General features: G+C 54.7%; 1 protein-coding gene across 1 annotated transcript; it reads left to right on the top strand.

The window, feature by feature from the left end:
• The first annotated feature begins 3347 nt into the window (after positions 1-3347).
• On the top strand, positions 3348-25853 carry LOC130695876 (histone-lysine N-methyltransferase 2C-like). The gene is given in 20 exon segments (XM_057518941.2): positions 3348-3506; positions 3728-4990; positions 5058-5183; positions 5253-5473; positions 5538-5708; positions 5769-6651; positions 6722-6795; positions 6872-8027; positions 8030-9545; positions 9633-9775; positions 11503-13701; positions 13925-14194; positions 14420-15337; positions 15434-17341; positions 17421-19733; positions 19826-20665; positions 20667-24050; positions 24156-24458; positions 24525-25082; positions 25148-25853. Coding segments are annotated over 19 exon segments (18336 nt in total). The 5' UTR covers positions 3348-3506; the 3' UTR covers positions 25238-25853.
• The last annotated feature ends 52 nt before the right edge of the window (positions 25854-25905 follow it).

Below are 25905 nucleotides of genomic sequence, written 5' to 3'. Positions count from 1 at the left end.
TGGAAAAAATATTTTATAAAAAAAATTTTATTGACAATTCTCTGCACATTACAATTATTTTTGCAACTTTAAAAAGGCACAATAGCCCTTTCAAAAGTTGCCGTCAACCCAGGCAGGGGGAGACACTGCCTTGTTGACCCACCGGGGAGATTACCCGGTGATTGGCTAAGAGAAGCCGGAAGAAGAGCTGAAGATTTGGAACATTTTTACAGGAGCGATTAACCTTTAGTTCGGATTTGTGGGTAGCCACATCGCCCTCCGTGAACACATCATCGGACTAAGCGGAACCCCACGTCCCCTTTCCGGCCAGAGCCCTCCAAACCTCGGTATATGTTGTTTTTATATATACCGTACAGTAGGGGCATGACCCCCTACGGGCTTATTACGAGTCAAGGGAAACGGGGCTACGGAAAGGAAGGGAGCCCAGATATGCACTTCAATTTTTTAAATATAAAATACCGTCTCGGGAATCCGAATGAAGTATAAATGTCATGTCATCCATCCAATCATTACAATTTATTCAGTGTCTTGCCCCAACCAAGAATCTTTTCAGATCCAATGTTACTATTAACCTATACTGAGAAAAGAAAAACAACACCATTAAACATCTCAATTGTTGCTCATGTGACTTACATGATTCATAGATTCAACTTCTGGCAGAAGCTTGGGAAAGGCCATACAAATTGCAGATGAAAATCATTGTATAAGGCTCTTGAATGATAAAATAGCACCCGTAGAATGTTGCATTGTTGATAGTTGTGTTCCCAGTATGCTGAAAATCCTTTCCTATTGGATAAACTTTTTTTTTGTAGATTAGACATGGTTGGCAAAAAGGAGGAGAAATACTTCGTCATAAATTCTAAATTTTTTCAATAAAATTCCTTTCATACCTAAAGAGTCCATGTATGATGTTCATCGCTGCAATACCAGCGAAGTGAAATATCTTTAGGGCCATTTAAGTACCCAGCTTCACCAACATTCTGAACGTAAAGGACAAGCTGTTCTTTAGCAAGAGAAGCAGAATTATTTGAGGCTTCTAGCTGTGACAGAACTATAAAGGATTGCTGTTATACAAGATTCATTTACACAAGATGGTACTTCTCATTAGACAATGTGCATACTCTATTACTTTACCTCATACCTTAATGGTAATGCACTCTCAGTGTTTTTTCAACTGTAGGCTCACTCTTCCATCCTGTAACACTTCCAGACTTGACTTGATCCCCGCTAAAATTCTGTGAATGCAAAATAATAGCATTAAAAATACTTTTTTGGCAGACAAAAAACCAAAAAGTACCTAATCCATGTTTGATGTTGAACTCATGCCATTTCTAGGTTTCCGTACCACACCCACTTTCGGCAGTCTTTATGGTAATATTAATCAAAGCCACATGTACCACTATGAAATGGATGTTGAAAAGCAAATAAAAACCTGTTGAGATGGAAATCAGGAGAATCAGAATAGATCTCAATCAAGTTCAGTTATTCTTTTCCCTATGGTACTTAGTGACATAGCATAATAGGTATACCTGCCTCAATTCAGAACCATAGATCAACGGAAAAGAACACAGAAATGTAGCTGTGAAAGCAGATCACTTTAGAACACAGGATCAGGTATAGATCATCTAAGAGTAGACCTAAAATGCAAAGACAAAAATATTGGGCATAATTGCAGTTTACCAAACAAAGTAGCAAAATAAAATAATTATCAAAGAAAGACATATGCACACTTGGGTTGGCGAATGGGTAAGTCTGATGCGATGTATGGCAATCCGTTTTACCACTGCCCCCCCCCCCCCCCCAAAAAAAAAAAAAAAAAAAAAAAAAAAATAAATATCGGCTTTACTTTCTGTTTTACTGCTACCCACCGGTAGATGGCGATAGCAGTGAAATAGAAAAAAAGGCCGATATTTTTCTTTTTTTTTGGGGTAAAACGGATTGCCATATAGTTTCTATGGTTTCTGTTTTAAACGTGCAATGTTGGTATCTTTTAACAAAATTCCTATTCAGTTCTGGGCAGGTATGTCTCGAAACATAAAAAAGTGGGATAAAACATTGACCTAGGACTTTCAACCCACTTACATGAACTAGATCTAAAATATGCCTAGGCTCTATGAGAATGCCAAGAGAAACCAGTTCACTGTAGAAGAGATCTGGTTCATGGGTAGGCCTGCTTCGATGCTCTTGCTGGCAAAGGTCAATATGTTATTTTCGAAATGAACCTCCCAAGTTGGTATGCTTGTTGAATCTTTTAACTCAGTCTTTGTTGTTTCAAACAATAGGTGTGTGATAAAAAAATCACAGGCTTTTGTTGCCATTGTTGATAGCCTGTAATGTAGTGAAGTTTTAAGGTTAACAGGAATGACGAAGGTCTCGTAAGTTTATAGATATCTTTTCTTATTGAAACACAAATCACAGGTTGTGAACGTAGGAGGTATGAGTCCAGAAGCAAAAGACATCTTAAATGTATTATCTTGTTGGCAAAATGGTGGCTTGAAATTCGTACGTAGACTGTTGCTGCACTAATTGTTTGGTACTTGCTTGCAAAAGTGGTTTGTTGATTGCTGTGTGGGCTGTAAATGCTGTTTGAACTTGCCACATGATATTTATCATTGTTTTTCGATACACCAACTTCAGTCAACATGTACTGGATAATTAAAGCATTTACTACTCTGTCTAACAATTGTGTGCCTAGCTATTGTAACGTACTTAGGCAATCTGATATTTCCTTTACATCTTTGAAACTGCTATCGGAAATGGAATTTACTCCGTGATTTTGACTGACTCAGCCTTTACTGCATACCCTGCCGACCGAAATGGTCCTAAAGAGGCAGCGCGATGATGGGTGATTACAGAGCTTTTTTACGTGTTTTATGCACCTTAAACATTTCTGCAAAGGAAGAATTATTTAGAGGAATCAAAGTGAAAATATGTGCCCAAGTTTTTCGTACCATCTTTTCAATACTGTTTGGTCAAAGTGAGAAGTATGTCGTCATTTCTATCACGTCACCAAATTTTGTTGAATCTGGTCCTGTGTACACCTATATCAGGGAAGGCTCTATCATACCTCTTTTTGTATGAGTACAACAAATAAAATATTTGCCTGTTCAATAGCTTATTGGTCATCTACAGTTATTTTAGTCAGTTAAATCCATGGCTGTGAGATAACGTATACGCACCTTAATATTGTAAATTCTACCATTGTAATACATCAGCACGTGGTAAGTATATAACAAAAGGAAAAAAAAAAGATGAGACATCAAAAGAATTCAAAGCACAAAATTTCTATTTTCCCGCTCACTGACCAAGTCCATTGTGCAATGCTCGAGGGTTTCGTTCATGGGTCCATCTATGAGGGAAATATCGGAACGCTTAATGGAACGCCATAGCCAAACAATATGGCGCCCGGATCCCTTCGTTTTCATATTGTGTCGTGGATTCCTAAACAATATTAGGATGCTTCCTAGTTGAAATCAACACCGGCTAGCCGATAATTATTCGGAAAGGTATGTAATTGAAGTGATATAAGAGTTTATGGTATCATATATGCTCTTGGGGGTGCGTTGTGATGATGTTTAGTTGGGGGCGTTTGGATTCAAGGACGCCCATCTTTCTCCCGCCTTGAAGCAAAGGCTCTGCCGCCACCAAACGGGGGTTGTTGAGTGTTTAACTAATGCAATTTTTCTTTGTTTTTTTTTCGTTTCTGTATTCATTTCATTTTCTTTAGATGGATTCTGGAGAGGAAGTCACCAAACCAGGTTCATCCCTTCTTGAATCCATGCTGACGTTGGACAGCACAGCCCAACTGCCCAGAGCATCATCGATAAACAATGTGAATCAAACTGCGAACCAAGCCGCAAGCCAAGCACTATCCAAATTATGGGGGAGCAGTGCAGTCTTGGCGGAAGACACTTTGAGCGGGGCTTCCAACGTCACAGTGAGACTCCCAATCCACACTGTGTCGACAAGCTTTGGAGTCCTGGGCAGTGGCTCACTTAACCTGAAGAAAAATAATGTTGTAGGGAGACACATGAAAACAGATCTCAGTGGTGTAGGAAGAGTGTTGACGCAGAGAAAGAACCCTAGCGTAAAGTTAAAACATTTAAGCAACAGTGGAATGACGTCAGTGTTTGGTGGATCAGTGAAAGGTTTGAAAAAGGCTTTGGAAGACGTGCCTGCGTTATCACAATCACCCACGATAGAGACTGCCAGTGCAGAGATTCCTGGAGGCTCACTCATGCAGCCTTCTGATTCCGGTGTGGATTTAGCATCTGATCCTGGAGCGTCAACTGGAGGAGGAGACAGTGAAGTGGAATTGATTGAAGAAACATGGCCAGGCAAAGTGTGCGCGTTTTGCAACTTGGGCGAACGCAGCCAGCTCGGACAAGGCGAAATGCTGAGGCTGGAAGTGGGATCAGATTTCGAAAGTTTACGTCAGAGCACGTTACACAGCGAAGAGCGTCTGCAGTCGCTGGCTGCCAATGCCGGAGCGGTCAACACCAAAACATCGTCGGGCCCCGGCTCAGTTGGTAGTGGCAGCCATGTGGCCCCAGCTGGGCAACCATCCGGCATAAAGAAACCGCGTCTAGCGTTGAAAGGTCGCCGAACGTCGTCGTTTGACGCGTCGCAATCATTTCGTTCTGAACTGCAGGAAGAGTTGAGCGCAGTGGGTTACGTTGAGGAGCCGGATTTGCTGGCCATCGTGGAGCCTTGTGGCTACTTTTATGCCCACCGTATGTGCGCCATTTGGTCGAAGGGTGTCAAAGTGGTCAACGACGACGAAGCCAACCCTGGCCAGAGTATTGTCTCACTTTGTTCCGGCAACAGCTGGCCTGAAGTGGCCGGAGCGGATTCGGCCCTCATTCGTGCTGCTTCTCTACGATGCCATTCGTGCGGCTCTTTCGGAGCTTCGCTTTCCTGTCAACACACGACGACTGCGGGTAGTGGCTGCCAAAAATCTTTTCATTTCCCCTGCGCCGTCAGTTGTGGGGTAATTATTTTTGTTTTTTAAAATCCAAATCCCACCTTAAATTGATTATATAACACGACCTGTTTAGGCCTTTTTAAATGCTAAAACAAGAACGTTGCATTGCCCGGATCACATGCATCAAGGATCGATTGTTGCAGGTCCGTCAGACGCAAACTGTGGTATGTGCAGTTCGCGTTCCAATGTGGCCAATCAGGTAAAGAGACATTTATCTTATTTGTGTAATCTTTTATGGAAATTGAAACTGTGGCTTTGTTGGGTGCAGCTGTTTTGCGTGACTTGCGGCAAACACTACCACGGCTCGTGCGTTGGGCTGGGAGTAGGCCCAGGAGTACGGACGGCTTGGCAGTGTAACGAGTGCAAGGTGTGCATCACGTGCAGGACTCCGGCGGCGCAACAAGGAACTGGAACTGAAGCTGTGACTGACCGTACCAAGATGCTCGTTTGTGACACATGCGACAAGAATTATCATCCGTCCTGTGTCCGGTAAGCCCCTGTCTTTTTCTCCCTCTATAGGATTTGAATGATTAAATTTTTGAAATTGAAACAGGCCGCTGATATCCAACATCCCGAAACTCGGGTGGAAATGCAAAAACTGTCGCGTCTGCGGCGATTGCGGCTCCAGGACGCCCGGCTCGGGCCCTTCGTCGCGATGGCACGCCTGTTTCACCGTCTGCGATTCCTGCTACCAGCAGCGGAATAAAGGCGTCTGTTGTCCATTGTGAGTCAATTTGATCATTGGATTTTTAATTTTATTAATCTCATCTTGATGGTTAAACAGGTGCGGCAAGGCGTATCGCCATTCTCAGCGGGAGATGAGCCAGTGTCAACGGTGTCGGAAATATGTCCATTCCGGATGCGATCCAGAAGCCGATCGGGGGCTCGTCCAGCGCAAGAAAGATGTGAATCCGGATTATGAATACCTCTGTCCACCGTGCAAGGTGTCGTCTCCGATACCGACACCGAAAGCGAGCATGGACGTCGATGCCACATTGCCAGATGTCAACGCTGGCTCTGTGGGCCAAGATCCATCCCAACAGATGACGCAACAACCTCCGTTGTTTGATGTTGACGCACCCCGTACGCCAGTCTTCGCGGATGAAGTTTTGCAACAACAACAACAACAACAACAAACGGAAGAGACGAAACCGTTAGCCGTCCGAGCTGGGCAGAAGGTCATGGCGTCGCAGCAACAGTCTGCTGGCAAAATTGCACGAAAACGAATGGCAGGAACGACGACGGCTGGTGGAGGAGGAGGAGCCGGTGGACGGCCGAAAGGATCAGGTAAAGCGTCGTCTTTCGGAGCCGCTGGATCCAGCAGCGCTGCCTATAACCGGAAGGCCAACAAGATGGCGGATTTCGGACGGAAAAGGGGACCCAAACCAAAGATGCGGGGCGTGTTCGGCGCTCCAGGGGTAGGACTACAACGTCCAGCGGATGGAACGGGTAGCGCAAGTGGCAATGCGGGTGGAAGCACAGCTGGAACGATCAACGTCTCGACGACGGTTGGAACCGGCGTCGAGGGGGAGCCGTGTCTGGAGAACAAGTTGATTCTGTGTTCGTCAACGGATGGTTTCGTCGTCGATCAGGACGCCTGCGCCATGTGCGGCTCTTTTGGGCTCGACCAGGAAGGCCGTCTCATATCCTGCGCTCAGTGTGGACAGGTAAATTTATTTTGCTCTGTGCCCGTTTGAATATCAATGTGTTAATGATTCAATTTCTTTTGCATTTCAGTGTTACCATCCGTTCTGCGCCAACGTCAAGGTCACCAAAGTCATTTTACAAAAGGGATGGCGTTGCCTGGACTGGTGAGTCATCCTCTTCATTTCTTCTCTGTAATTGCGAATCTTTTTAATGGGATTTTCCTTTTCAAACCAATGACAGTACGGTTTGCGAGGGGTGCGGGGAACGTCACGACGAGGCCCGTCTGTTGCTGTGCGACGAATGCGACATTTCCTACCACATTTACTGCATGGAGCCGCCGCTCGACTACGTGCCCCAAGGCAATGGGAAATGCAAATGGTGCGCCGTTTGTCACGTTTGCGGATCCAACGATCCCGGACTCAACGCCACGTGGACCCATCAGGCCAACGGGAGCTTGTGCGGCCCTTGCGCCTCGCTGCGCAACTGCCCGTCGTGCTCGTCGTCGTACAACGAGGGCGAGCTCATCATCCAGTGCCAGCAGTGCTCCCAGTGGCTCCACGCCGCCTGCGACCTCATTCGCAACGAGCGCGAGGCCGAGTTCTGCGCCGAGGAAGGATACACTTGCCTCGTCTGCCGGCCGGCCGACCAGCAGCCGCCGCACCTCAACCCCGCAAACGCCGCGGCCGTCGCCTTGGCGTTGGCCGCTCCTTCGTCGATGGCAGCGCAAGCCTCTTCTAGCCAGGCGGGCAGTCGACATCACAGGCAATCGTCGTCGGCCAGCCCGCCACCTAGTCCCGTTGCCGGCCTCCACGAGTCGGCCGGGTCGTTGGCCAACGGGTCGTCATCCAACACCACGCGGCCCAAATCGTCGGCGTCCGGCCAGTTCCTCGTCGACGGCGTCTCGTTGTCGGAGGGTGGCATGAACCACTTGCGATCGCTGCAGCTGGACCAGCCACGTCGGCGGTGTCGCAACAAGAAATCGCTGGAATCTGACGCGGCCGACGAAGCTCAGGCGGACGGTGCCGACGGACTGGACCCGCTCTTCAAAGACGGGACGGTCTTGACCCCGCGCGAGGATGGTCGCATGCCGGACGTGCCGGACGGCTACGCCATCGTGCACGGCGATAACGGAGCGCTGATTCTGCGTAAGAAGAGGCAGCGCAACATGCAGAAGCTGGGCATCGGCGGCTTCCAGGTGCGACGGCCCTGGGCCCGCGTCAAAGACAAAGAAGAGGATGCGCTGGACAATTACAACACGGCCGAAGTCACTCTGCAGCAGCTGAAGGAGGCGGGCGCCGCGGCGTCGCAGCCGTCGACGACGGCGGCGCTGGTGGCCGCAGCCATCGACCAGGCAGCAGCCGAAGCGGCGGCGGCGGCTGCGGCTGCGTGGGCGGCCAAAAACCCAAACGGAAACCGCAGAGACGGAAGGCCAAGAACAAGCTGGCCGAAACGTATCCGGCCTACCTGCAGGAAGCCTTTTTCGGCCGCGATCTCCTTCTCCTGCCCAAGCCGAGCAACAACAGCAACTGCAGTTCGTTCCTGAGCGACTCGGCCAATGACTCGCAGACGGCCAGGGCCAGCGGTAGCGACTCTGAGCCGACCGACGACGTGGCCATTCCAGCCGTCAGAAACCCGTCCATCATTTACCTGTCGAAGGAGGAAGTGGCCGATTTGGAGAGGCGATCGACTCCGCTCGCCGTGGCCGCATTGGCGCCGCAACAGCAGACCCCTGTGAGCGCGGCCGCGTCGGTCCAATCGTCACCGCAGACGCAGATGCAGACGCAGAACAGGCGGCCATCCGATGTTTTGCCTGCTGCGCCAGCCGCTGTGGTTGGCCGGCCCGTCCCTGCCGGCCAAGTCAGCGCTGCCGTCAAACCTGAAGCGATCGAGGATGACGCGGCGCCAACCGACATGCACGACGAGGAAGAAGAAGAGGAAGCGCTGAAAGACATTTTGCCTTTGGCCGGCGACCTGCTGGCCGACTCGGACGACCTGGTGGATTCGATCATGAAGGAGAGCGACGTTGTGGGATGCCACGTCGGCGACGATGGCGTGCATGGCGTGCATGGCGATCACGCCTTGGAATTGGAAGGGGACTCGCCGACGAGACGCGGCCACCAGGTGTCCAGTCAGCTGCAAGAGTCGCACGCCAACGACGAGTTGTCGGACATTCTGTTGAACGACCACCTCAACTTGGAGACGATCGAAGTGGGCGGCTTGCCCAACATGGACAGCAAGGATGTCGAGGACATTTTCAAGGGAGTGCTGACGGACGAATCGCAAGAATCGCAATCGGCAGACTTTGCTCACATGGGCGCTGCAGTCCAGCAGCAGCAGCAACAGCAACAGCAACAAGAGCAACAACAACAGCAACAACCACAACATTCCATGCCTGCGGGTCTCAGTTTCAACAACAGCAACTTCAGCAGCAACAACAACAACAGTAGCAACAGCAGCAGCACAGGTGCCTTGATGCCTCCGGTTGCCACCGGTGGTCCTGCAGCTCTAGTCAGAGCTTTGTCCCAGCAACATTCCCAGCAAGGGACGGCTTCCCCCAATACCAACATGCAACAACAGCAACAGCAACAGCAGCAACAGCAATTGCCTCCGCCTTGCTCTCCTTACTTTTCTGAATACAGTTCCAGTCCAGGTTTTAGTCCGGCCTTCTCTGAACCTCCGCCGAGCCCGTGGCCGTCTTCGTCGGGTAATAGCAACGTGGCCATGTCCGGCGGCGGCGATCCTCACGCAGCCGGTTCGGGCGATCTTCAAGACCGAGATGGCGGCGCCGGAGCCACGGCCAATCAGAGGAATGCGCTGAAATGGGAGGCGGACGAAGCGTTGGGCTTGTCGGCCACCATTTCGGCCGTCCTTTTTGCCAACACGAACCACCCCGAGTTGAAACGAGACTTTCCCGGTAAGTTTTTTTTTTTTTTACCAACGCCGTATGTCAAGTCTAAAAGCAATGTCATTGAATGTCTCATTTTGGTCTTACGTCCTCTAGCGTGGACGGAGAGGTGGAAACAGATCGCCAAGATCTGGCGCTCGCTGCCGGCCGACAAGAAGGCGCCGTTCCTGCAAAAGGCGCGCGAAAACCGGGCTGCCGTCCGTCTCCAAAAGACGCACCATCAGCAGCAAACGCAGCAGGTAAGATGGCTACGGCCAACCATGTTTAATTATCAAGTGCTGCCCGTCTATGCCACACGTTCCCGTTGATGCGTTGCGTATCGGTCCGGTCATCTTCGAGTTGAGATCGTTGACACCCAAATCCCCCCCCCCCCCTCAAAAAAAATGTCTCTTGTCATTTCCTTCTTGGTTTGCGTTCCGTTTTGTCTTTACTCGTCCGTCCATCGTCAATGAGATCGTCCACTTGAAAAGGGCGGGGGGGGGGGGGAAACATACTGAAATGTTCTCAGTGTCCGTCTGTTTTCGCCCTGCTGTCGGTGTCGGGCTTTCATTTTCCCTTATGCCTTCCTTTTGCCCGTCCGTCTGACGAAGCAGTCGATGGGCGATGGTGCGACGCCGACGCTGCAGCGCAACATGTCGTCGTCTTCTTCTTCTGCCACCGCCTCACCTGGTCCGTCTGGGGCCGAATTGCCGTCGCCATCCAATTCGTCCAACGGCTCCAATGACCCGTCGGTGAACGGCTGTGGCCAACGCGGCCCTCCAACGCTGGCCGTTGTGACGGTAGCCGATTCGATGGCTCCCGCCAGTTGCCGTTTCAGCTCGTCTTCGTCGTCGACGACGATGGTGACGACAACGGCCATCAGCATCAAGTCATCGTCGATGCCGTTGGCCGAAGAAGAGACGGCCGCGGAGAAAGAAGACGCGTTCGTTGGCCGGACTGCCATCAGCGGCGGCGGCAGCAGCAGCAGCAGCGTCGAGTTGCACGGCATTCGCGTCCTAACGCCTTCAGAGATCATGCGCACTCTGCCATCTATCGGCAACGCTGCAAGTAGCGGCAGCAGTACTAGTCAGCTGCCGAATCTCGCCGCTACTGGCGCTAGTTGTGGTGGCCAATCTGCGTTGGTGCCACCGCATCATCATCAACAACAGCAGCAGCAGCAGGCCCAGCTGCACCTGCCTCAGCACTACCTCGCCCACCACCCAGCGGCTGTCCAGCAACATCAGCAGCAGCTTCATCGTCAGCTTGCAGCTGTAATGGCATCAGTATAATCTAATGAACTCGTAGGCCTATGTCAAATCCGTGACAATTCGTGTGGAATGCGGATGTGTTTTTTTTTTTTGTTTTTGTTTTTGTTTTTGGAATGACCTCTCGATGGATTTGTTGTCGGCCCCCGGCCCCCTTATGATTTTCCTTTTTATTTGCCTTATTATTTTTTTTGTTTTTTTTTTTTTTTACTCTCCATTCGTTTAAAACAAACTTGCTTCCTGCTTCGCATCCCGCATGAGTGTGGAGCAATTGAGGCCCATCGATGTGCATGTCTTTTCGGTCATCATCTTCCTATACGTCGGTTTCGCATTTCGTCTCCCCGGACGTTGTTCATCGGCCGTTTTCTTTTTGTTTGATTTATTTCTGGAAAAAGATTTGGATTGTTCTGATTGATTTCGTCCATCGACGTGGTGGATGGGACTTTCGGATTTTAGTTTTTCCTTTTTTTTTTTTTTTTTTGAAAAAAAATTTAAAAAAAAATAGGGTTTGGATACGTCGGAAAAAAAAGCCATGGATCGATTATTGTTGTCACGTCGTTCGTTTTTTTTTTTTTTTTTTTTCTTCCCTTTTCTGTTGACTAGTTTGGCCGTTTCTTTATTCGATTTTCTTTTGTTTCTCTCCTGCCTTTCAAATGTAAACATTTTGATTTGTTTTGTTTTGTTTTTTTTCTCTTTTCGTTTGGTTGATGGTGTGGCAAAAGGAAATGGAGAAACCGCCGATGGCCGTTCCTCGTCGCGGCGTTGTCGAGACGGAACAGGAGCGACAGTGGAAACAATTGCAAGCGCTCAGGCAACAGCAACAACACCAACAACAGTTGGCCAACGGAGCGCAGATTGTCGCGCTGGGCGGCCACGTCTCAGTCGCCACCGGTTCCATGGCCATCATCCCAACGGCGCCGCCCGAAGCTCTGGCGCACCACCAGCAGCAACAACAACAACAACAACAAGCGGCCATGTCCAACCAACAGCAAGTGGGAGGCAGTTTCGCCGCGCCGATTCAAGTGTCGCGCGTGCGAGCGCCCGGCGAACCTGTGGCACCAGCCGGTCAGGTGTTGATGGTCCGCGGGCCGGCCAACGCGCCGCCGCTCCAGCCGCAACAGTCGATTGGGCCGCCAGACGTCGCAGTGGACGTGGTGGATCCTTCGACTGCCGTCGCCGTCGACCCGTCGCGGCCGCAACTTCGCGATTTGCTCCAGCGCCAACATTTGCAGCCGCAAGCGCAGCAGCAGCAACAACAACAACAACAACATCGCCAACCGGCAACGCACTTGGTCAAGTCAGAGAACATTAAAAGAGAAGACGACGGTGGTATGATGAACGCAGCCCCAGCCAAGCAGCAGCAGCAACAACAACAACAACAACATTTTGCTATGCAGCAACAACGGCCGCAGTTCCGCTACCCGTTGCCGCCAGGTGCCAGCGGGCCGAATGGGGCAGGGCAGGGCGCAGTCTTGCAACAACAACAGCCGATGCAGGGCCCTCCCCGCATGATGTCGCCACAGCACCAACAACAACAGCAGCAGCACATGCAAATGCAAATGCAAATGCAGCAGCTGCAACAACAACAACAACAGGTTAGGCCACGTGGGTTCCAACCCGGTTCGGCCGAATTCCGCCAACCCATTCAAGTGGTTGGTGCATCGCAACAGCCGCAGCCGCAACAGCAGCAACAGTTCCAGGTCCATTTAGCCGATCCCCGTATGAGAATGATGATGATGCAGCAGCAGCAACAACAGCAACAACAGCAGCAGCATCATCAACAACAACAACAACAACAACAGATGCAACGTGCTGTCGGCCCTCCACAAGTGCACCAGCAACAAGTTCACGCGCAACAACAGCCACAGCAAGACATGCAACACGCACACGTCGGCATGCGGCCAATGTACCCGGGCGCCGTTATGCAACACCAGCCGATGCAGTCCGCTGTCCACCCGATGGCCATGCAGCAGCAGCAGCAACAACAACAACACGCGCAGCCGCTCATGCAGCAACAGCAACAGCCGATGAAGGCGGAAATGATGGACGATGAGGCACCGACGCCTTGCGCTGTGGCCGTTTTGGCCGCCGCCGAGTCTCACAACGCAAACCACCTGCATCATCAGCAACAACAACAGCAGCAACAACAACAACAACACGATCCGGCCGACGACGATTTCGGCGATTTGGGACTGGGCTGCGTCGACGACGACGAACTCCTCGGACTGGGCAACGATTTCAACATTTTGGAATACGCCGATCCGGAATTGCACGACGCCATGGACGACGTGATGGGCGGAGGGGCCGGCCAAGACGATCACGCCGGCCACCGCTCGTCGTCGTCGTCGTTGGCCGCCAACGGCGGCGCCGCCGCCGGCGACAGCCCCGGCGACTTCAACATTTTGGAATACGCCGATGCGAGTGAATTGGACGGCACATCGACGACGTCGACTGCCACATCGAATACGACGACGGTGACGACGAGCGCTGCAGCAGACGATGCGACGCCTAGTCACCAACGGGTGGCCAACGAGCAGCTGACGGCCGACGAGTTGTCGCGTCGCCAGAAGGAAGCGGAGGAGAAGGCGGCCAAGGTGGCGCAAGACATGAACGAGTTCCAGGCGAAACTGCTGGAACTGACGGAGCAAAAGAAGCAACAACAATTGAAAGCGGAAGCCGAGCAGCAGCAGCAGCAGCAGCAGCTTCATCGACATCACATGCAAGGGCCCGAGTCGGTTGGCCTTTCTCCTGGGCCTGCAATGCAACCACAACAGCAACAACAACAGCAGCAGCAGCAGCAGCAGCAGCCGTTCGCTGGCGTTTCAGGTTACAACCCGCAACAAGCGGCTCAACCTCCGCCGCCCTATCGCGGCCCACCGCCTCCTTACCCGGGCACGCCCAGAGCTTCGTCCAGCGCACACGTGAGTTTTTGCATTTTGCTTTTTTTTTGATTTGTTTCATTCGTTTCTCATCTTTTTGTCAATGAGAAATGAGAAATGCCTTGCCTTCTCTTGTCTGACTTGCCTCTTTCCTTCTTTCCCTTCTTTCCCTTCTTTCCCTCCTTTCCCTCCTTTTGAAAAAACGGCCTTGCCCGTTTCTTGCATTTCTTGCTCCTTTTACTATACGTCTTGGCTTATACTACAGCTGGCCTACGGTTGTGTGGTCCGTCCCGGTGTCGGTAATGCTAATGCCAATGGTAACGGCGGCCTTGTCGTCCACGCTTCTCCACCCAACGCCATGGCCAGTCCCGTCTATTTGGTCTCTCCTCCTCCACCACCTCTGCCACCTCTGCCACCTCCTGCTCCATCTGTTGCTCCACCTTCGCCAGCTCCTTCTCTTCCGGCCGGCTTTCACCAACACCAACACCACCATCAGCAACAGCAACAGCAACAAAGGCGATCGTTGCTCTTACAGGTGAGGAGCAGCCGCATATCTTTTGGCTTGTGCTGTTCTGCCTGCCTGTCCTTCCGTCCGTCCGTCCGTCGTGTCTGTCTGTCTGTCAGCCCGTCTGCTTCTCCGTTTTCCCCGCTTTTTTGTTTTGTAAAATTTTCCTTCGTGTTTGGGTGGCTTTTGCCTCGTCTCGATATGCTTTGTGTTCGTCCACAACACGTGCCCAAATTCTGATTGTATTGGGCTCAGCAGGAACAGCCTCTTTTGCTGGAGGACTTGCTGGAACAGGAGAAGAGGGAACTGCAGAGGCAGCACATGCAACACCAGCAGCAGCAGCAACAGCAACAGCAACAGCAACAACAACAACCGTTCGCAACGGCCATCGGTCAGTCGGCGCCGATCGGATCGACGCCCGAGAAACCCTTCCTGTCAGACACGGATTTTGAGAAATTGAAAGCGGACGTGTTGGCCGGCGGTCCGTCGGTCTCGCTCTCGCCTCCGGCTTCCCTTCATCCTCATCTCGTGCAGCAGCAGCAGCAGCCGCATCATGTTCAACAGCATCAACAGCATCAACAGCGTCAGCAGCAGCAGCAGCTCCACTTGCACCAACAGCAGCACGTTCACGTGCACCCGAGCCAAGTCCAGCACCCGCAACATCAACAACAACAGCAACTTTTCCAGCATCCGCACGCTCCCAATGTCGTCCAACACCAGCAGATACAACAACAACAGCAACAGCAACAGCAGATGCAGATGCAGATGCACAGGCCGCAAGGCAACTACCAGCCGGTGGCCCATCATCCGCACCTCATCAACCAGCAGCAACAACAACCTTTTATTCGTGCCGGTCCGCCCATTCAGCACCACCACCAACAGCAGCCGCTACAGCAACCGCAGCAACAACAGCAACAACAACAGCAACAACAGCAGTGGCACGTGCATCAGCAACGATCGCCCGGTTCGGCCTCGATGCCTCCAACGGCCGATCCGGGACTCCATCCGGCCCTTTTACAATCTCAATCGAACGCGTCGACGCCGGCCGCTCGGCCCCCGTTGCCTCCCCCCTTACTGGCGGCCATGGCCGCTCCCACAGAGAACGTGACCAACGAAGCGGAACGACAACAGCAGCTGGCCTACGACCAGTGGCTCGTCCAGCAACAGCATCTCGTACGTATCTATTTTTTTTTTTTTTTTCTCTCTCTCTCTTCTCCCTACGGCTACGTTAATGTTGATGTGTTGATGTGTTGGGTGGCAATGGCACAGATCCGGCAACACCAGACCTACTACGAAACGGAAGTCAGCAAGTTGCGGAAGCAGCGCAAGTCGCTCAACAGCCGCCAGAGGCAATTACGCAAAAACAACCAAGAGCTGAACGACGCGGACGCCGCCGAGCTGGACCGCATCACCACCGAGCAACAGGGACTGCAAAAGTCGCTGGACCAAGTCCGACGACAGGCCAGGCAGCACACGATGCTCTTCCAGGACTACAGGAACAAACAGCAAAAGCGGCAAGGTGTCCAAGTCGTCGTCGGTGGCGGCGGCGGCGGCCCAGCAGCAGCCGGCCAAGGCCAGCCGCAATTGCCTGCCCCGCCGTCGCCGTCGCCGCTGGCCGTCGTGCCCGATGCGTCGGGCAATTTCGCCGCTTTCGGCCAAGCGCAGCAGTTGCACTTGCAGATCCAGCAGCAAGGCCAGCAGCAAGGCCAGCAGCCGCACGCGCAGCAGGCCAGCCCCAGGGGTGCGGCAGGGATGGGTGTCGTTGGCGGCCGATCGGGTACGCCGCAGTCGCCTCATCCGCTCTTGTCGCCCGTCGGCCACATGGGCCCGTTGCGTCCGCCCATGACGCCGCAACAACAACAAGTGCACCCTCAGCCAATGCACGGCCAGATGATGCAGCAACAACCGGCCAACACCAACATGATGGTCATGATGAGTCCGCAGCAGCAACACGTGGGCGGGCCGAATGCCGCCTCACCTCACCCGGCCCAGCAGCAACAACATCACGCGCACATGGTCCAGGCGATGCAACAGCCCGGCCAACCGATGCACATGATGCAACCCAACCGCAACGTTGTCGTTGGCCAGCAAGTCCAGTTTCAACAGATACGCCAACAACAACAGCAGCATCAGCAACAGCAACAACAACAACAGCAGCAACAGCAGCAGCAGCACCCTCACGGCTCGCCCATGTGCCCATCGAGTCCGCAAGTGGCAGCAGCGTCGAGCGGTGGTGGCGGACCAGTTCAGAGTCCGCGCATGATGCACCAAGTGGCCAGTCCGGCGCAAATGATGACGACGCCCCAACCGTCCCCTAGCCCGCAGATGCAAATGCCTGGTAGGGTTGCCGGACAACAAGGCCAGCAACAAGGCCAGCAACAACAACAACAACAACAGCAGCAGCAGCAGCAGCAGCAGCAGCGTCCGATGCCGGCGCCATCGCCCTCACCGTCGTTGATGATGAGCCACTCACCTCACGGCTCCATAGGTGGCGGCGGCCCCATGACGCCCGGTCCCATGACTCCCGGCGGAGCGGGCCAACAACAACAACAGCAACAAGCGAGCCCGATGCCTTCACCGCACACGGTGTCTGTTGGCAGCGTTGGCCCAGTCAGTCAGCAAGTGCAAATGCAAATGTCTTCGTCGTCGCCTCGAGGCATGGGCCAGCAGCAACAACAAGTCGGGACGCCGCTGTCTCAACACTCTGAGAACAACGACGTCGTGGCGCTCAACAGCCCGTTCAGTCCGGGACCGATGGCTTCGCCGCAGCCGGTCGGCAACGTGATGGGCCAGGCTGGGCAGCATCATGCCAACGTCGTTGGCACTGGCCAAGGTCCAGCTGCCATGGCCATGCGTTTGGCGTCTCCGCAGTCGCACCCTCCCCGCTTACCGTCGCCCCAACAGCAGCAGCAACAACAACAACAGCAACAGCAACAAATGCAAAACGCGCAACAGAACGTGGCCAGTGGTGGTGTGAGGATGATGGGACTTGCCGGCCCTGGCGTGATGATTCGCCAACCCATTCAGCAACAGCAGCAGTACGTTGATCAGATGATGCAGCAACAACAACAACACCAACACCACCAACATCAACAAATGCAGCAGCAACAAGGTGGAGCTGGCCAAGTAATGATGCAAAGGCCTACGGGGAACATGCAACAACAGCAGCAGCACGTGGTTGGTTTGGATTTGATCCCCATAAAAAAAGAATGATGATTACTAACTTTGGTTTTGAATTGAAATGTTGATTGCGAAGGTGATGCAGCAGCAACAGCAGCCTGGCACACAGCAGATGGTGACTCAGCAACGTTTCGTTCGACCCGCTAATGTTGTCCAGCAACAACAACAGGGCGGCCAAGTTCAGTCGGGAGGAGAGCCTGTGATGATGATCCGTCAGCGTTTTCCCATGGCGTCGGCACTGCAACACCAGGCGGCGCACATCCAACAACAACAACACGCGCCCATGCAACCCAACATGCAACAGGCCATGCAACAACAGCAACAGCCGATCAAAGTCAGCCCGCAACAGGCGCAGCAAATGCAAATGCAGAGACAACAACAGTTGATGCAACAGCAACAACAGTTTAACATGCAGCAGCAGCAGCAGCCATCGCCTGGCCAGCATCAGATGCACCAACAAGCTGTCCAGGGCCAATTGAACCACCAGCAACAACAACAGCAACAACAACCGCAGGGCCATTTCCAGCCACAGCAACAGACGTACGGCAACAATGGACAACCGATGCAGCAACAGCCACAGTACAACGTGCAACAGCAGCAAGCACAGCAACAACAACATCACCAGCCCGTGCCATACGGCGGAAACAACAGCAGCAACTACAGTGCGGCCATGAGACCGCGAGGCCCTGGAACTCCAGTCAGCCTGCAGCAGCAGTTGTCGGTCGAACCGTCAGGCGCAAGCGCCGCCCCGTCGCCCCTTCAGAGCCCGGCACCTCAACCTGTTCAGCAACAGCAACAGCAACAACAATCTGCACCGGCCAATCAGACGGCCGAGTCTTGCGAACCGGCCGCGGGCGCAAGTGGAGGAGGAGGAGGAATGGCTTCAACGATGAACGTAGCCCCTTGCTGGTTGCAATACGATTCGTTTGGTTTCGCCAAGATCGGCCTGAAAGGAGGCGGCACCGATGGCCCACTTTCTCCCCGTCCGCTGCCCGTCGTTGCAGAAGCCGACAGGACGCGACAGGCACCCTCGGCCGTCACGGCACACACGGCACAAGGCGTCGTAAGGCCTCGACTCGACGAGCCGAAAGGTGAAGAGGAGAAGGCGAGCGTTTGCGAGACGCCAACGGGTGCGCCGTCCGGCACTGGCGTGGCGGACCAAGCCAACGTTGGCACGGTGTCGTCCTTCCGAGTGGCGGTCGAGTCGATCGAGTCGATCGAGCCGGAAGAGCAGATGCCAGAAGAGACGCGGCCACAGCGACATTGCGCAGAGACTGTGCAACCAAAGTCCAACTCGGCAAAGGAAACGGACGGACAGGCGGAAAGGGAACGAGACGCAGGTCAAGGCGAGGAGAAGAGGACGACGACGACGTGCGAGTTGTCTGCAGAGACGAGTGCGCCAGCCATGGACGGAGACGTGCAAGGAGGCGCTGGCCCTTTGGCGACGCCGCCACTGGCTGCTCGTCCGGACGAAAGCGTCCAGCTGACGAGAGTAGCACCTGTTGGTGCATCACCTTTAGCCGCGGATGCAGAGGCGCGTGTGGAAGCCGTTGCCACTGTCGCCCCGGTGGCAGATGCAGATGCAGATGCCGTGCCGGCCAGCGTCGTCGATCGCAATGAAACAAAAGCCGTTGCCGTTGCCGTTGCCGTTGCCGTTGCTGAAGCGACGTCACAGGCACCAGCTCAGGTGGCGCAGGAAACGCCGAGAGCGACCCGGCCGGTTGAAGCGCCGGTCGTCGTCGTTCCTCCGCCAGTCACGACGACGGCCGCAGCGCCGCCTCTGGCCGTCGTTGTTCCGCCGGTGTCGTCGTCACTTGCCGTGGCCGTCACGTTGCCCACGTCGACCGTGTCGCTCAAGACGCTGGCACCAAAGTCGTCGAGTTTGACGTCGGGCGCCACGACGGTGACGACGGTCACCCTGTCGGCCGTGCCCATCGCCAACGCACCTGCCGCTGCCGCCGCCGCCGCCGCCCAGTCGCATGCTGGCCAGCCGACGACGGTCTCCATGTCCATGTCGATGCCCATGTCGATGGCCTCGGTTGCCATGACGTCGGTGCGCACCGTCTCGGTCCCGACGTCGATCCTAGTCCGAGCTCCCGTCGCTCATCGCTTGACGTCGCCGCTCAACGTCGGCCAACGCCCTTTGCCCACGTTGACGTTGAACGCCACGTCTGCCACGACGCCCGCCCACGCGCAACGAGTGGCAGCAGCGGCGCAAGGCCAGCAACAACAGCAACAACAACAACAACAACAGCGAGCCACTCAGGTGGTGGTGGTGGTGAAACAGGAGAAAGGCGACCAAGACGAACAGGTGGCGACCAACAAGAACGCGTCGCAATCGGCACCTGCCGAGGAAAGCAATCCGCTTCTCGTCCAGCAACAGCAGCAGGTGATTGTCAATTGTCCGTTTTCCTAACTTTTGCTAATTCACCGGCCAATTGTCAATTTGATGTCATTGTTCATGTTTGGCCTCCCGTTTAGAACGCCTTGTTGAAGCAGTTGCTGCAAGGACCGGCGGCTGCTGCAGCGGCTGCGGCCGCCGCTGCCGCCGCCTCGTCGGCGCCCAGCGCAACTTTGTCGACCGCCTCACCTGCGTCCAGCGCATCTTCGACGACAACGAGCAGCGCGTCAACGACGACGACGACGACGACGACGACGAAGACGACGACGACGATGGCTACTGCCACAGCCACCTCCACCTCCACCGCCAACGCCACCGCCACTGCCACTGCCACTACCACTGCCACTACCACTAGCGCAGCAACGAAGCCGACCTCGCTGATGGGTTTGCTGGCCAAACCGCTGACGCCGAGCAAAGTGCCCGTCGTTTCGTCGTCCGGTCCGGCCACCCATTACGCAACGGCCGCAAACGCCAATAGTAGCGGCGTGGCGGCCAGTTGGTCGCAGGCAACGACGACGACGAGCGCGCAGGCAACACCTTCGGCCTCGCGTTCGCTTTTCGGGGCGGCCACCTCGTTGGCTTCGCAGCTGGCGCAGCCCATCGCGCCCTCCTCGTTGGCCGTCGCTCACATTCCGCCCTCTCAAATGGCGCAGATGGTGTCTCGCGTCCCGCAGCCGCCCACGCCCACGCCCAGTCAGCAGCAAGCGAACGCGGTCCGGCCGGCCGGTGCCATGGTCAGAGCTGCCGTCGCCAGCCAACAACAGCAACAGCAGCGACGCGAAGGGGTCGTTGTGAAACAGGAAGCAGAACAGCTGGCGCAACAGCTAACGCCATCTAGCGTCAAAATGGAGCAAGACGAAAGCGAACACTCGATGGATTCCGTCACCGCGTCCTCGACGTCGACGTCGGAGGTGCCCGTGGACCCAACAACAACAACAACAACAACAAGGCGCCGGCCGATCTCTTCAAACGACCAGCCTCCCATTAACGACGACAACAACAACAACAACAGCAGCAACGACAGCAACGGCGACGAGCGAGGAAATGCGCAAAATGAAGCGACGCCAATATCAGCAGAAGCGCAGGCAGAGCGTCGCTCACAACAAACCAGACGCGTCGGCCAACGCGACCGCAGTCAGCCTGTCGGGTGTTAGCGTTCCGGCCGCCGCCAACGCGTCCACCAACCATCCGACAACAGCCGCCGCCGCCGCCGCAGCAGCAGCAGCAGCAGCCAACGCCACGGCGCCACTGTCGGTCGGTGGCCACCCGACCAACAACAACGTCAACGCGCCGGGCTCGGCCCCCGTCACTCCCACGACCGCATCGTCGGGCAGCGGGGCGGCCGCCGCCGCCGCCGCTGTGCCATCGCAGACGGCCAGCGCGTCGGCCAAAAAGAGGAGCCGCAAAGGCTCAAAATACGAGGAGATTGTCGACTACGACGCCTTCGTCGAGTCGGTCATGGCGCACATCCGCGCCGCCCTGCCGCCGCTCACCGTCCAAGAGCCTCAACTGGGACGAGGTTGCGTCTCGTCGACGGCCACCTCCGTCTTTGGCGCCGGCGACCTGACGCCCTTCGCCTCCAAGATCCAAAGCCAGAGCCACAACGGCAACGGCAACGGCAACGCCAACGGCAATTACTCGAACTGGAGCGCAGCAGCAGCGGCCAAAATGGATCGCAACGGCTTGCTCAAAGGCTCGTACGGCTCGGCCTACCTGCCCGGCGTTTCCGACTATTACAACACGCGTCCGTTTGGCGACGTCGAACCGCTACCTGCTTCTGCTGCTGCTGCTGCTGCCGCCGCCGCCGCCGCCTCCTCCTCCTCCTCTTCCTCCTCTTCCAATGCGTCCAATGCTGTCCCACCGCCAGCGCCATCTCTGGCCAACAATAGCAACAACAACAACAGCAGCAATCAGAGAGGCTTCTACCACCAAGAATTCGCTTGGCCACGTTGGGATCCGTCGTCGTCATCGCGCCACCATCACGACGATTACCCAGCGCGAAACAGCCGCAGCAGTTCCAGCTGTTCCATCTTGCTGGACAGCGGCGGCGGCGGCGGCGGCGGCGGCAGGGGCGACGGAGGAGGAGCCGACACTCCCGACACGGTCGTCAGTTCCTCGTCGCCCGAATGCGTCTTGCCGGAGCCGATCGTCCGCTTCCCCGGCCTTCGATTCATCGACTTGGCCATGGACTCATCGACGTCGTCGTCGGCGGCGGACAGGCAGCCCAACTGCAAGAGTCCCGACGACGCCACCTCGTCCAGGCGCAGCAGCTACTGCAACTCGCCCGACATCCCCATCATCGTGTGCGCTCCCATCGCCATCCGCCCCGCGCCTCCTCCGGCGGCCGCCACGGCCCAACCGACCGTTCCAGCAGTTTCGGCCGCTCAACCGCCGACGCCCTCGTTCAAGAAGCAACTCGTCTGCCTCGACACGGAGAACCAACCGAGCAACAACAACAACAACAACAGCAGCAGCAGCAGCAGCATCGTGCATTCGGGCAAAGCGAGCAGCTTCGCCGTTTCGTCGGCCTTGGGTCTGTCGGCGGCCGGCCTTGGGTCGGGCCTTCCCCTGCGCGACAGTACGAACGTGACAGTGACGTTGACGTTGAGCGCCTCGGCGGCCGAAGACGTCAATCAGGTGCTGTGCCGATTGGCCGCCCTTTTGCGAGTTCCACCTCCCACCGATTATCGCATCGTCGAACGGCCCAACGCTGGCAGCGCCCCTGGCGCAGGTGGTGGTGGTGGTCCGCCTGGTCCGTCGCAACGTCTCGGCCTCTATCGTTTCAAAGGCAAAGACGGCAAGGAAGGAGCGCCCGTCGACATTCAATCGATCCTGAACGGCACGGCCAAATTCTGCCGCCATTGCGACGTCGTCATTTTGGGCAACAGCAACAAGATCACCAAGAAGGCGCAGCTCTTTTCGGCCGGCCTCGACACGGCCGCTCTCGACCCTAAACAACTAACGACGCCGACGACGACGACGACGGCCGATCCCAACGATCCGGACGGCGAAGAGGAAGACTACCATTTCTGCTCGTCGGCCTGTTTCGTCCAGTTCGCCGTGGCCCATAATACGCGCCCGTCGGCCATCGAAGCTAAAGAAGCCAACGCCGTCGTGGCCCACATCAGCGGCATCGTCGGCCAAGGACAAGCACAAGCACAAGGGCAAGGACAAGCGCACGCGCACGACGCTGGCACTCTATCCAGTCACAGCCACACGGCGGCCAGCGCGGCCGCTGCCAGTGTCGTAGCGGCCGCAGCCGCAGCCGCCGCCGTCGCCGCTGCACCAGCTCCGCTTCAAGCCGGCCAGTCTCTCGCTCCAGCCGTTCCCGTCGCCCCCAAATGGAAAGGCGTCCGCTATCGCAATTGGTCGACCAATTTGCACCAACAGCTGGCCAGGAAACAGCAGCAGCAGCAGCACCACCACCACCACCAGCCGGGCAACTTAACCAAGAAGATGACGGAGAATGAGCTGACGGAGATGCTGTACAGGGCGGCCATCTGCATCCGGCCGACAGGCGAGAAGGCGACGGACAAGCGTCAGTGTCTCTTTTGCCACGGACATGGTGACGGCGTCTCTGACGGTCCTGCCCGTCTCATCAACTACGACGTGGACCGTTGGGTGCATCTGAACTGCGCCCTGTGGCACGAGGACGTCTTCGAGATGGTCAACGGGGCCCTGATGAACGTTGACGCGGCCCTGAAGCAGAGCCTGACGCAGACGTGCCTCCACTGCGGCCGCAACGGGGCCAGCGTCAAGTGTTTCAAGCTGCGCTGCTCGTCCGTCTTCCATCTCGGCTGCGCCGTCAAGGAGGGCGCCGTTTTCCTCAAAAACAAGTCCGTCTACTGCTCGCAACACCTGCCCAAGTGTTCCAGCACCAGCTCCACTTCAGTCGTCGACATCAAAGAAGAGCAGCTGACGACGCTGTCCGTCTTCCGGCGAGTCTACATCAACCGCGACGAGAACCGCCAAGTAGCTACCGTCATGCACAGCGGCGGCGTGGCCGGCCCGCTCGGCCAGCCGCTCGACGCCGACGCCGACGGCGAGCAGAGTTACCTGCTGCGCGTCGGATCGCTCACCTTCCTGTCGGTGGGCCAGCTGCTGCCGCACCAGTTGGCCGCCTTCCATTCGGCCAACTGCATCTACCCGATCGGCTATCAGGTGGTGCGTTTCTACTGGTCCCCGCGGCAGGTGCACAAGCGATGCCGCTACCTCTGCTCCATCGACGAGTGCGACGGACGGCCGCAGTTCAACGTCGTCGTCCAGGAACCCGACCGGCCGCACCTACCCGACCTCTTCTTCAAGGTCAGCATTTCCCTTTCTACGTTTTTTTTCTTTTTTTTTAAACCGACATGAACGAGTTCAATTCAATTCAATTCAATTCAATTCGATCATTTTTTGTTTTTGCAGGATTGGACGTGCCAAGGAGTTTGGCAACAGATTTTGGGCGCCATCGAGGAAATGCGGCGACAGGAAGGCGTCGTCCGTCTCTTCCCTCAGTTCCTCAACGGCGAAGACCTTTTCGGACTGACCGAGCCGGCCATCGTCCGAGTTCTCGAGTCGCTGCCCGGCATCGAATCCCTTACTGACTACAACTTCAAATACGGGCGCAATCCGCTGCTGGAATTGCCTCTGGCCGTCAATCCGACGGGAGCCGCCCGCTCCGAGCCCAAACTGCGCACCCATTTCAAGCGATTCCACGCCCAGCGGACGGTAAATTTTCTCTGCCCCTCTCCCGTTTGAATGAGCTCATCAAATTAAAATGTGTTCGAAAAACAGACGGGCACGTCGAGGTCGTCATCCAACACGTCGGCCTCCTCATTCGGCGGTGGCAGCAGCAGCAGCAGCAGCAGCAACAACAACAGCAACAGCAACAACAGCAGCAGCAGCACCAGCAGCAGCTTGTCCAGCAGTTTAGCCATGGTGGATGTGCCCGGCCCCTACTCTAAACAGTTTGTCCACTCGAAGAGTTCGCAGTACAAGAAGATGAAACAGGAGTGGCGGCACAATATTTTCCTGGCCCGCTCCAAGATCCAGGGACTGGGCCTGTACGCGGCCCGCGACATTGAGAAACACACGATGGTCATCGAGTACATCGGCGAGATGATCCGGGCCGAGTTGGCCGAGTGTCGCGAGAAGCGCTACGACGCGGCCAACCGAGGCATTTACATGTTCCGGCTGGACGAGCAGCGCGTCATTGACGCCACGCTCTGCGGTGGTCTGGCCCGCTACATCAACCATTCATGCAACCCCAACTGCGTCGCAGAGGCCGTCGAGGTTGAGAGGGATTTGCGGATCATTATTTTTGCCAGTCGCAGGATATCACGAGGCGAAGAGGTCAGTTTACTGCTTTTGACATGATCGAGAGCAAGCGTTCATTCTTTGTTTTGATATTTGCCCAGCTCTCCTACGACTACAAATTCGACATTGAAGACGACCACAAAATCCCGTGCCTTTGCGGCGCCCCTAATTGCCGCAAATGGATGAACTGATCAACTCGACAATTTCTAAATGATCCGACTGGCCTTTTTTCAACAACAACAAAAAAAAAAAAAGTATACATAATTTTTCTGTTTATTTCTCACTTTGTATTTAGTCTCGTGTGCAATGGTAAATGTACAAACAAACAAACAAAAAAAAATGAACTATCTATTGGAATGGCCGCTTTTTTTTTTTCAGTTGTTTTTCTTCTTTTCGTGTGTGTGCCTCTGTGTGTGCGAATGACGTCGAACTTGTTTCGATCGTTCCATTCAAAGTGTTGTTTTTTTTTGTTTTTTTTTTTGCGTTCATTGTGTGTGTTGTACATTCAAGAAAGAAAAAAAGCATTTCGTTCGTTCGTGGCCTGGCGAATTGGATGGACTGCAAAACGTTTGAGAAAACCCGTGGCCATTTGATTCCTTTACGTCGTCCCCCCCCACCCAAAAATATTTCCTTGTTTTTTGTTTCCTCTCCATGCCCCTTCATTGTTTTCTGCATTTTTTTTTTGTTTGGATTGATGAGTTCTGCCTTGACTTTTTCCTTGTCGGCCACACGAGAATGATGAAATGATTCATAGAGCTACTTGCAATGAAAGTAATCAAGTCGCCCATTATAATTTTGTTATCTGTACGGAATTGTTTTTACACTTATACACCTATTAAAACCCAAAAAAATATAAATG

The sequence above is a fragment of the Daphnia carinata genome, chromosome 5, assembly GCF_022539665.2.
Source record: "Daphnia carinata strain CSIRO-1 chromosome 5, CSIRO_AGI_Dcar_HiC_V3, whole genome shotgun sequence".
Classification (NCBI taxonomy): domain Eukaryota; kingdom Metazoa; phylum Arthropoda; class Branchiopoda; order Diplostraca; family Daphniidae; genus Daphnia; species Daphnia carinata.
Note: the sequence above shows the minus strand (reverse complement) of the source record. Positions and strands in the feature narration are given on the sequence as shown.